Source organism: Clinocottus analis, unplaced genomic scaffold, assembly GCF_023055335.1.
Source record: "Clinocottus analis isolate CAN_PGR_092001 unplaced genomic scaffold, fCliAna1.0.p SCAF_13, whole genome shotgun sequence".
NCBI classification, from domain to species: Eukaryota; Metazoa; Chordata; class Actinopteri; order Perciformes; family Cottidae; genus Clinocottus; species Clinocottus analis.
In genome coordinates, this window is record NW_027175854.1 from 1,744,528 (window position 1) to 1,757,772 (window position 13,245).

At 39.8% G+C, this 13,245-nt stretch overlaps 1 protein-coding gene across 1 annotated transcript in view; it reads left to right on the plus strand.

Annotated features, from left to right (window-relative positions):
- The window catches only part of LOC137783442 (astrotactin-2-like), a 218,803-nt gene that overhangs the window by 116,427 nt on the left and 89,131 nt on the right, over positions 1 to 13,245 (plus strand). The window contains exons 8-10 of the mRNA XM_068573373.1: positions 161 to 245; positions 1,182 to 1,256; positions 4,066 to 4,203. Of these exons, the coding sequence (XP_068429474.1) occupies positions 161 to 245; positions 1,182 to 1,256; positions 4,066 to 4,203 (298 nt within the window). The remainder of the gene's footprint in view (positions 1 to 160; positions 246 to 1,181; positions 1,257 to 4,065; positions 4,204 to 13,245) is intronic.

Here is a 13,245-nt window from a genome sequence, read left to right on the forward strand (position 1 = left end):
TTTGTTCACCGTAAAAATGTAGCTGGAAACGAAGATAGCGTGACATTTTCTTTTACCGATACACCTCTAATGATCGAGCAGACCAGGGTCACTTACCTGGTCATTTTTGTCCACAGACATGAGTAAATATCCACCACTCTGCCTGCTCTCTTTATTGCAGGAGAATGCAGCTGTCATGAGGGTTATTCCCCTGATCCTGACCATAAACACCTCTGTGTTCGCAGCGACTGGGGTCGGAACGAAGGGTAAGTCCTGTCTGCTCTACCCACTCGTATCTAAAAAAACTCACTTGTACTTGAATGACCTTGTGGCTGGTTTCGCAGCACCCTACTCCCAGCTGCATTAGCTCACAGTATTAACTTTACAGGAAATAAAGGTGACTCGTTCGCCGTGATGGATTAGCTATGTGGAGAACGTTTCAAGTCTCTTTAGGTTGATCTTCAGCATATTAAAATGTAATGAAAACCAAGGTCGGAAATCAATCTAATAACTTACTGTATGCTTTTAAAAGTGGTCACCAGTAATGTAAAACACAAGAAATTTGCAGTTAATGAGATAAAACATGCAGATGTACCTGTAAGTTTTTAACTTGAGGTTGAATACTATGAAGAGGTAATTAGAAATACAGATGGGAGGAAGAGAAGCTAGGAGGGAAGTTATAGTGTGTAATGAAAGGAAACAGCAGTGGGGGAAAGATAGTGACATAGTGAATGTGAAGAGAGAAATGAATAAATAAACGAAGAACAACACAGGAGAATGAAAGACAAATAGTATAAATTGACGTGATAGGGACGGAAAAATAAGTCATATGAACCTCATTTCTCACTCTGACCTTGTTTGACAATTAGCTGGCTTGCCCAATCATTGATTCATGGAAAAAGGTCCCACATTGTTATTCAACTCCATCAGTCAGTGTCTGGATTCAGTCCAGCAGCATATCACATTTTCCATTCACAGTTTTGTCGGAGTAACAGCTGACAGAGGGTTTATGAAAACACAAGTATGATCAAGCAATGTTGGTGTTGACCTTGTATTTTTGTATCGTTGTATTATTATACACAGTGTGGAGTCATGTATGTATGTATGAATACAAAGAAACATTAAGATATTACTTATGATTACAGTGAAATGTTCATATATTCCTCTCTTTGATTTGGTGTGCCCTCCTTTCTGTCCTCAAGTCCTTGGCCATACGCTAACCTGGAGAAAGGCTACGACCTGGGTACAGGGGAGCAGGCCCCAGAGAGGATCTTCAGGTGAGTCCTTCACTTCTGGTGCAGCTCCTGAGTGCATGGCTCCTGCTCGCCATCTGTGACTCTGTGAACACACAACAGGGATGATGCTGGTGTTCTTGGCATGTGTTTGCTTGTTTGTGTGTGTGTGCATGTGTGTGACAGAGCATACAGATGAGCAGATAGTTGGATGGACACACAAATTCACCTTGTGTGGTCTTACCCATGAGCTCCTGTGTGGGGAAATAGCCCAAGGTGCAGCCCTGGATGGGCTCCTTTTCAAAGGCTTTTACTGCCATGTCTGTGAAACTCCTCATCTTGATGGGGCCACTGTGTATGACATGTTTCAAGAAGTCCCAGGCTCTAAGGACTCATTCATTTTGATTGTATTTGTCCCTGTTTAAATAGCCTGGATCAACCTGACCGAGTTCATTACACGTGCTTTCAGACAAAGGCTTTTTTCATACATACAAAGTACTTGATGATGATGAGTATGTGATCGTAGTCTAAGGTGTACAGTAGATAGTTAACATATTGAATGTTCCAGCATTATGCACCATGTTATAGATTTGTTGAGGACGACGTGTACAACCAGTTTGTTTTACAAGTAATATGTTTACAAGATCATTTTAAACCAATAAAAAGCTGAACAATAAAATACAGATAACTGGTAGGTTCTGAGTTTGAAAACCAGAATCATACCGAGAGCAAAATATTGTACCGTTGTCTCATTGACGTATTGCGTTTGTGTCTAAGCAGCTTTTGAATGGGGATGTTTAATCTCCATACTGTTTTATTCAAGAGTAACTAAATCCCCAAAACACTTGTTTTGACTGAAAACCAATGTATAGTCTTTAGAAATGATGGATTCTTGTCCAAATCTTGACATTTTTGTGCAAAATATTGGAATTCTACATTTAATGTTTGCATGTTATACATGTAAATGCCCACTAGTTTGTTTTAGCACACCCGCTAACTTGATGTAATGTACATTACCCCTCTTGTTTCACACTAGTCTTCACTCTGTCCTTGCAGAGTTTGCTTCCTGGTGTATGCCCACTTTTTTTAAAATCAGGTAATGGAGACACTTTGTTCAACAGAAAAGCACTTTTCAACGTTCTGCAGTCCAGTGCCAGTTAAAAGCACGATACAGTATGTTGGAGATGGGACTCTCACTCACGGAGGTAGCAAAGAAATCGACTGCTTAGTCGAGGCGCTCTGTCGGTCCAGAGTTTTTGAGAGGAGAAAGATGACAGGACAACTGCACACATGCACACACATACACAGTAGCAGACCACATATATACCCTCAGCCGTGTACACACTCACACAGATAGCAGACAAAGTGAGTAAAGATGCTGCAACCAAGTGTAAAGTATCATTGGTTCCTGTTGTAGCGGTTCTATATCAGTGCTGTGTCACGGAGGAGAGGAGAAAGGACCGCACTGCTCGAGCCTGACAGTGTTGGAGTGAGTCTTAACAGGGATTGCTTTCACAGATGGGCTTCTTTGTGGGAAACCAATGATGCCTCTCACCTTTTTTTTCATGCTAGGAGCAGTGAGGAAATAAACATCTTGCGATCTGAAAGAATAGTGGGTGAAAATGTAATAAATTCAATGTATTTATTTCAATGTAAATTAACATTTTCAAGCCAATTTGGATTTTCAGATAGTGAGAGGAGGTCAGAATGAGTGTAATCCATCCTGATTCTGTTATTATAAATAATGCGCTGGCAGCTGTATTGTGTACAAGTTGAAGGTTTTTAATGCCGATGTTTGGCTGGATGTTCCAGAAATCCGGTCTTGTACTTACGCAGTGACGTTTGATGGATTAAAAAGCAATGTTTACCCAGATGAACGTACATGATGTAGAACGGGTGTAATAGTTTCAGTTCTGCCTTTTCTGTGGGAGTCAAATGACAGGGTTGATAACTTGTAATTCCAAGCTTTTTGACATATGAAGCCACTCAAGTTTGGTTTCTTAGTGGGGATTTGCTACATTGCCGCCCACCTGCTCGGATACATTTATTAATGATGCAAAGCACAGCCCTGTTCTGTGCCCTCGCCATGTGTAGCTTTTTCCCAAGTGTAGAGGCTCGGCCCCCCATAGTGTTCTCCTGAGGATTTTAATCTTCACTCTGTGAAAACGTGTCTGGCGAAAGAAGAAATATTTTTACACCATCTTGAACAATGGTCGTCAGCACACATGGCACAAAAAAAATAATTGTGCTGCGGAGCACGTTGCATTTCAAGAGACGGCAAATCCTTTTCCCAACCGTTTTGATGCACCACATGCAAAACAAAAATTGAATTAGTTGCAACACAGGACCGGCAATATAATCTTTCCATTTTACACTAGTAAGCAAAACAAATTCCCCTGAGAGTTATTGGCTCTGACTTTATTTCCCTGTTGAATGTGGTTCTACTTTTATTACATCATGTTGAAAAGATGAATCCTAGGTGGGGGGAGGAGGGGGATATGTGTTATTATGAATTGAAAACCTTTTTGCATTTGGAATGACTCTGTTTTCACATCAATATCACACCGTTACTTACCTTGTGAGCACATTTGCATTATCCTGAATACAAGGAATTATAAGCGATATTGCTCTTTATACATATCAGCCTTAATGTATGAAATGATACAATAAGCCTGCAATTGCTGAAAAAAAAAAGATCCATCTATCTAGCATGTCCTCACCATCCTTCATTCCTGCAGTAATGTATTTGCGTGCATATGTCTGCACATACTGTACAATGTGTGTGAAATAACGACATGCTATAATGTGACAGCAGCTTGATTGACATTTCGAGCTCGTGCTTGTGCCAACACAGATCATTCTACAGTCTGGGCCAAGGCTTGTGGCTGCCAGTCAGCAAGAGCTTCGTGGTGCCACCAGTGGAACTGTCAATCAACCCCATCGCCAGCTGTAAGACAGACGTGCTGGTTACAGAAGATCCAGGAGAGGTCAGGTCAGTCTGATCGGCGCCGCGCTCCACACTTGAGAAACTGTGCGGAACAGTTTCTCTGCCATTTGGACCAGATAAGCTTTTGTCACACAATACATCCATTTATTTTATTTTTTTCTCCTTTTTTTTCAAGGCCCATCAAACACTGTATGAATCATTTAATTGTTTATGGATTTCTAAGGCCTGGCGCTACAGCTTGAGTGGCTAAAACATATACGTCTGCACTTCACTTGTGAGCTGTTTCCATGACGCTCGCTTCAGTGTTGATGCTGCTGTTCTGACATCAGGACGCAGCATGCGACTTAAAGTACAAAGCAGTGTGCTTTTTGTGTTGTTGGCAATTGTAATGTGTTTAATTTGTCATTGAAAATACTGGTTAGAATTAAAGATACACATAGAAATTCATTTGTTTTACATTCATTTAACAAAATGCATTTTCTTCTTTAAAACATTTCTAAATCACTGACAGACCTCTGAAATAAAAAGTCAGAATACCAATTATTAAACTTGAGAGGTTTTTAGTTTCAGAGGACTAAAGTGACAGGCAAAGCATGATTAAAAAACTTAACTTTGGGCTAAGCATGTAGAGTTCCAACAAAACAAAAAGAATCCAAACAGGAAAGGAGTGTCAACAAGGTTATGGATTTGGCACTCTCACGGTGCAAAAACAAAATATTGGCAACATAAGAGTTATGATTTTTCATCCAACCAGCCAGTTGGAGCTGGCATGCATCAGTGCAGCTGAACACCACAAAACACGTCAGAGCATCAGCTACAAATTAAAACAATCACCCATCTATGGAATTCAACTGACACCAGCCTGGAAAGTGATATTTCCCTTCGAAACCAAATTGTGTGCCGTTGCTGCATAGAAAAGGTTGCACTTAAAGGAAAGAATGGTATTAAAGTACACACAAACAATGTATGTCTGTGAATCACTGCAGCTTATGTCACTCTGTCACCACAGAAAATATGTTTAAACCATATTTTCAACGCCATGAACAGTGCACATGATGACTGATCTCTTGATACTGATGAAGTGATGAATGTTTTAATCAAAATACTGGTTTGGAGAAAGATATTTATCGATATACTGTGCAGATACTCCAGGCTGTGCAGCTGTATCATAAGGTGTCGCCATGTTGCCCCCTATTGTATTACTGGGTATCACTGTATTACACCCTTCCAACCAGAAGACATGTTTCTTTGCAAAAATCCAAACTTAATCACATTGACAGTCATGAAAAACATTTGCAACCACATCTTATGTCAGAATAATATTTTCAGAGTGACAAAGTTACATTTCCTAGGACTCCCTTAAATAAATTAATAAAATAGCTTTAACTTGAATTTTGCACATATTTAAATGCACAATATGAAGGCCAAATTGTTTAAAGGAAAGAAAAAAAAACGCTAAACATGCGTGGTGTATTTTGCACAGAAACTGTTATTACATGTGATGGGTAATGCTGGAAATGAAAGATGACTGAAGTTGCTGAAAATGGGTCACTTCACCGACACATTTTATTCTATCAGAACAATGTTTTGCAGAACATGCTCACTTTACCTGTTTTGCGGATTGTATAACAAATCCCCCTCTATTCACGTCTGGGACTTTTTGATACAGAATATTCTGGTTACTAATCTGTAATTCAGAAAGCCTAGTGTGCAGTTATCACTCGACTGCTGAATTGTTCTATCTAATGTGTATCACATAAATTGTTGTTGCAATTTCACTATTCAAACCCTGCACAGGCTTAATTAAATTGCCGCAGGAGCACGCAACTCCCGAGGCAATTTGTTCACATCTGCTTATTCTGACGTAAATGGGATTGCAGCTCGGCTCTAGATTAATTAGTCAAGGTAAGTCACTTACTTTGCAAACGAGTTGTGATCAGTTATTGTGAGACCGAAAAATTAGGACACATCTGATCAATGTTGGTCATATTCAGAATATTTCTCACAAAAAGTCTCTCCATTCAGCTACAGGCGAAAAATAACTATTATTTCGAAAGCAATTATTTCTTTTGTGCATTTTCTTTTTCTTGACTACCACTCAGGTGCCACAGTTATGAAGAAACCTCACAACCGCAGGTGCAAATTGAGCCCTTCAGCGGTAGGCAAGAAGTTGTTTAGCTTACAAGGCCATTCAAAGCTACCTCCATTAGTGAGCATGTCTTTGGTTTTTACTTCCTGAATTATATCAGCAGTCGTCGGTATGAGATGTATCTGGAGATTTGGCATTTAAAATGTTATGTCTTATATAGATTTGGTAACTTCAAGTGAGATAGCAACATTACATCTGACTTGATTAAATGTTATAGATAGAAGCAAAGCTATCTTCTTGCCGATGTGAATTGAACCGTGTCGAGATTAATCTTGAATGACTTCACGCCGGGAAAATAAACACAAACTTTGAAGGAAGGGATACACATCGTATAGCTAATTAAATGACCACTTCATTTAAATAGAGTCAATGATCTGTATTTAGTTAATCATAAGTTCCTGTAACATGAGGAGGATCCGTTGTATTGCCATGAATAATGCAGGCGACTCATTAACTAAAGCATTTTTAGAGTCCTGTGGGACTTCATGGAGTTTCTGGTTGCACAGTTTCACAAAGTGTTTATGCCGACGTTGATGTAAGCAGCCAGTCATGCTGTACATGTTGACTTGTGGAAGGGATGAAAGGTGCTGGAGCTGTGGCGCTTAACGTGTTCATCCTGGTGACATTTCTTGTTGAAAGAACCCGATGCAATTTATTTCACCTGACCTCACATCAATTCTGCTTTTTTTAATACAAAAATACCTAAATATCTCTACGAGCCGTAACAAATGTACAAAACTCACTAAAGTATAGTTTCATCTGTTCATACTGCTGAGTTTTGTTTGCCTGGTGGAGTTAAATGGACTTGGATGTATTCATGCTCCTCAAAGTATTTCAAAATGATTTTGATTAGTCTCTAGATTAGTCTCTAGATCAGATGTCACGTTTCATTGTTTTCAATGAAAACAGTTTCATACTGGAATTATTTGTTCTTTTCTTCTTTTTTTTTTAAAAATTCTCTGAAGCCACTGAATCACAACATTCATATTAGGAATGTTGCTTTCTGATAGTCATGCAAATTAAGCAGTGTTGCCAAGAGAGTCAAGGTCAGCCTTGACCACAGGTATTCATGCTTTTTCTGGTTGCTCTTTCATCGTCTGAAAGAACATTAATCATGGTTTTGGATACTCTGAAAATAAAGCAGGGTGCTGTGAGGTGTGTCCATTCTTATTGGCTTAACCGGTACATGCACATCGCAGTGCCCTGCTCCACTAAAAGTGTGTGCAGAGCATATTTATTAGAGGAAAATAAACGTGTGAAATGACTACAAACCTTCATGGTAATGTTCTCTTGACACATAGTCCTATAACCTACTTAGCTTGTCCCACAATTTAACTATTATTGAACAGTTAAAATGCTGCCATGTAAGCACAACATATTTTAAAGCCAAGCCGTAACACAACGACGTTATCCCTTTATTCAAACTTTATGTTTACACTGTTATGACTTCCGTGACATTTAAAGCTAGACACTGATCATCCAGTGAATGACCATACTTTACTGTGTATAAAGTATTTTAATAGAGGAAATGTAAAAGGAATAAAATGGGTTGTAATACTGAAAGGATAGCTTCTGCTTTTGCAGAGTTTCACACTCTGGTTTATTATTGTTTGTATGAATAGGATGATTTGAGAGTAGAGATATTCACTAAATATACCACATTTGAAATCCTGCTTCATACATTTCTCAGTAAATTGATATAAATGATGTGTCTCTTTGCAGTTCTTTGAGTGGTGAATGCAAGGTCATAAAGCCAAGCACACACAAATGGCCTGATGTTGGTGAATTAGCCTCCAGTAAATACTTGCCTCGACAGTGTTTTTTCGTTCAAAGTAAACATTCACTCAACGTTTAAGGTTTTCATTTAGCAGCAGAACCCTGAACAGAATGCAAAGCGAGAGCAATGTTGTGGTGTTTTGCTGCATTCAGTGTTTGGCCTGGTTAACTGATCAATAACTGCGACAGTGTTGAAAGTCAGGCTCAGCCCTTGTCTTTTTCTCACTTGCTGAGAAACGAGGAGACATTGTTTAAGCTGTACCTCCCTGACATTATTACATATATAACATTGACATGACATAACTTTGCACGAACCATATATATTCATCAAACAATCTTGAATATTAGTGTTGAATTTATGCTGCTTATTGTTGAACTGAAGCCAACGTTTCCACAAACACTTCATGAATGTCAAAGTATGAAGAGTTCAGCCTCACTTAACTGTGCTCCAAGACTAGTATTGGTGTCGATAAAGAACTGTTAATAACCCTCAGCAGCAGCCGACACCCCACACTGGTGATGAATGACCTCACTCACCGTGATCAAGTGAACCATCAAAACGTGCAAACTGCAAATAATAGTTGAAAGTCCACACCAAGAAAACGTGAAGGACATAAATATCCTTCTTCATACAAATCTCCATCAAAATATGTTTTACAACTAGAAGTGCTGCATCAGTTTTTATGCCATCGCTAAGGTTTACCTGCTTTTTTCACCAACTTGGATTTTTTTTCCTCAGTGATTACAGTATGCTTAAAGAAAATGCACTCTATTCAATGACGAAAGTGCTTGATGAGAGTCAGCATATTTGTGGGGAGCTGGAACAAGAGCATTAATCAAGTGCAGGGGCAGACCAATAACGGGCTCTGTAATCACGCTGGAGCAGCGCTCTAACTTTGGGCAGCGTCGCCTGGCCATTCATCATCTGGCAAACCACGAGGCAGGCAGGGAGATTAATAACAAGTGCATTAGTCAGTGTTTAGATGCAACCAATGTGCTTCCGGGTCAAGCAAAAGAGATGATCTTGATCAGCTAATGATTTGGAAAAGAAACTTTATCACGTATAAGTAGGCTGTTTATTTTGAATACAACTAATTTCCGTGTTGTGGAATACAATTCTTTGCTTTTTAATAAACCTTTGGGGTTCAGGCTCTAGTTAATTAAACGAGAGGAAATCAATGAGAGAAAAACTTTGCTGAATACTTGTAACACCATGCGCTATGATTTAATGTTGCGCAATGTTATACGGCACTTTCAAATATCTCTATTTTTATATTTTCTTCAGCTTTACCTCCCCGTCAAGTTCCCCTCCTTCTGGACTGTGTTGCAACAGGGATCTCGGGATTGATTGTTTTTTTCATTTTCGACTCAATATTCCCTCTATCCAGAAGAATAGTCTGTTAGCATGCACCTCACAGCTGAGGCAAACCATTATTTTTGTCTGCCTCACCTTCCCCACCATGTGTTTTCCTCTGAATTAAGGAGTCATTTGTCAATGCTTTGAGTGCCTGCCAGAAAGAACTGATGCACAGAATGCCATGTGTTCCCTGTCTAATTCAGAAAGAATTGAGTTGCCAAATAAAGAGAAGAAGAATAAGACGTGGGAGACTGAAACAGAGAACTTACTTTTTAAGATTGTGGCACACAATACAATAACAATAGTCAGCGTAAGACGGCAATATTTCTTGGTGACGACGTTACGCAAGAGGCAGTTAATGAATCATACAAGGAGGTTTGCGATCTACAAAACAATCAAAATAAAAGAAATAATTTTTAACTCTTCCCATATTCGTGTGAATCGAGCACCACATCTGCGTGCGCAATAAAATAAAAGTGGAAAATAAAAGCCCATCAGTAGCGCCACACCGGTGCAGACTTGTTATTTTCCACTAGCTCTAACCAGAAACATGAGGGCCAGGTAATGGGGCAAACTTACTCATGTAAGATGTGTCTTATGGATTCAGGCACATAAACCTGCAGCTACACCCCCCTAAATAATTTTAATGGTGGGTTTAAATTCTGGAAATGCGCAGGCAATTAACTGTCTTCTAACCACGTATATGCACCATCTACTTTATAGCACATGTCAATTGTGTTGGGTACGCTATACATTTACAATTGAACAGTACATACAGGCATGCAGTAACTCAGCAGCTGAACAATGAAAACATCTTTCAATATCCAGGGTGGCTGTTGCTTCCTGTGTGCGTGTGGAGAGTGCATCCCACAGTTTGGCTGTTTATTGATCCTCCCGCTTAATGCAGAGTGCCCTCCAAAGACACTTAAGGGATTTAGGGTCGAGTGGATTGGGATCCGTTTTGAGAAGAGGGCAAGTTTCTGTATGAAAAACAGATACGATAAAGATTACCCTCAAACATACTATCGTTTTGTATAGTTATACAGTTATACTGGCAAATCAACTCAAGTACATAATGAGTCCAATCAACAAGAGTGTTCCGATTATCGTTGACTCATCGCTTCGCAACACTCTGTCTGTATTAATTATTCAAACTAGGAATAGATTTGGTGCTCTTAACTTAAAGCTTGTCTCATTGAAACACACTTTATAGAATAAACATACAATTTGGCTGCTGTTGTGTTCAGCTCCTATGTCTCCATTTTAGCCGTATAGTTTTTCGGAGCCGTGGGATTCTTGTGCGACCTGGGCCGCTGCGCGTGACAGCTTACCAGCCACAGTTGCCGAGCAACCCAAAACCATCCCGTACGCGCGAAGAACAGTAATAGTTTTTCCTCTCCGCATTACGCAGCCACATGATGGTGACCCTCTCATCCAACCGGGAGAAAGTCCAACTGTGCAGCAGCCAGCCACTGATTCGTCAGTAGTCCCACAGCTGCCTGGCACGTCTTGCAATGGACAGTTCCTGAGTAGGAGAGTCCACCATGTCTGTCCACCATGTATCAAGAAGTTAGGTGCTCTACATACAAAGAGGTGAGCCCAACTGCATTGTGTTGGTATCTCTCGAGTCCACACACCAAACCAGAAAATGTACCCAAAAATGGATTCCATGTTCTAAGGGCAAGATTCATTTTTCCAGATCTGCATTGTGTGAGGAGCAGCTGTGACTCATGAGTGGACTTGTTCCACCTCTGGCCTTGGCCCAGTAGGCGTTGCACTGATCTCTAGCTTGCAGGCTTCCAGGCTTGGCTCTGCAACAGTTTACCAGCTTGTTTGCCCCAAGAAGTTAATCATTCGGTTTCACTTCACTAGAAAAAAAAAAAGGAAAGTCGTCCCTTTTTTTGCATGAAGTTCAAGCACATTGAATGTGGGCAACAGACTATAACAAGAGTGCCTGTCCCCTCTGTGCTTTATTTTATATTCATTAAGGCGGAGTTGAGGTCTGTCTAGTTCGGTGCAGATAGGGCGCCATTTCCAGTGTATTTGGATGATGTAAGCTTTCGGCTTTGTCGCGCCGTCTCTTTGTCTCCCAGTGTGACAATGTGACATGTCAATATGCCGAAGTCTGAGGCTCAGTGGCCATGAGCCTAAACCACACAGGAAGAGAGCGCAGCGACTTTAATAGCACATAAGTGCAGTATTAGACAAAGGCTGTGAAAAGAGAGTGGAGGCATGAGGGAAAGACCTTGCTTTTCCAATCAGTCTGTGACACCTGAACAATGGTTAGTGGTCATATGCAGCGATAGAAAAAGCAGTCTGGTCCTCCACAAGGTGGCTGTATCTCTCTGCATGATAGGGTTAAAAGTTGGTTTAAGGGTTCCTACTCCACATTGAGACAGGTAAGGTGGTGCAGTATTTTATAAGATAAGAATGAGCAATCGGTCCGTCTTATTTGGAGGTGTACACCAAGAGGTAGAGCCAGGAATACTTCATCTGTCAGCCTGCCTGGCAGCATATTGTGGTACTTCTTTCATTCTGGCCTATTTTTAATGTAAATATTGTAAATCTTGATTACAATACAGTGTGGGAAATATACCTCAACTCTCACAACTATGAAAAGAGAAAATTATACAAGAACAAACAAAGGAGAGCTTTGCTGACATTTTGGGATATTGTCATTTTACATATCCTGTAGCTATCCTAGTAATGCTAAACTAACAAGGACTGAATAAATATAATTGAATACATGAATCAGAGAAATCCCCCAGCGGCTGAGTCTGGTTGACCATGAGGTTATTTGCCACCCTGTTTAGTAAAAGTTGTTTATTTTGCCTGAAGACAGGCGTGCTTGGCTACTCGCTGCTCGAGCTGCTCGTGTGACCAGCAAAACTGCAAACTGTGATATATTGCGAGAAAGAAGTGTCTTTAAAAGGTTGCATTTGTTCAGCAATCTTAAGAACTGGGAATTACTGGGTGACATCAATACCACGAATGCAAAATGGCTCAGCCGTCACACCACTAGTTTCTATTAGAAATGCTTGAATTATCATAACATATTTTACCGTTTTCCTTTTTAGTTGATTCATATATACATTAAATGATACCTCTAATCAGACCATATGACTATTGAATTAAGTGGGCTTTAACAACTCTAGAGTCGAAGGGCCACCATATACTATATTATGCAATACCATATAAATGATATTTGACTACAATAAGCAAACAAAACAAAAAACCTGACCCCATTTATCAAAATGGAAGACTATCCACATTTTGGTGTGATGGATTGATTTTCTTGGCTCATTTGGGAGATATTTTTTATTTATATTCGCAGTGTGACATTGAGTGATTTTCCATCAGCACAGCACTGTCAGGAAAGGTTTGATTCTGCGAAGCCGACAGTACCTGTGAGCCCGAATACATCTACGCTCAAACGAGGAAGATGTGCCAATTATGAGCTGACATGCCAAACATCTAACATGAAAAGTTAAAATATAGAATCCCTTGCTGAAAACAGTGTGAGGTGTGAAATATCTTTCCAAATGCTGATCACTTATGGGCAGACACTAAAAGCTAATATACAAAATGAAGTATTTTTGTAAATGGAAAGGGAGGTATGTGTCTGCCCACATATACCCACAATACATCCCTGCTTATATTAATAATATTTCAATTTTGAAGGTTTATTATCAATGCTGTGCACACAGCATTCCTACCTTTTCTGGTGAAATGTAATGATTTGCCTTTCATCTTTGCCTTAAGCCAGTAACAAGGTTATAAAACTATTCTTTTCACTCGAAAGAAA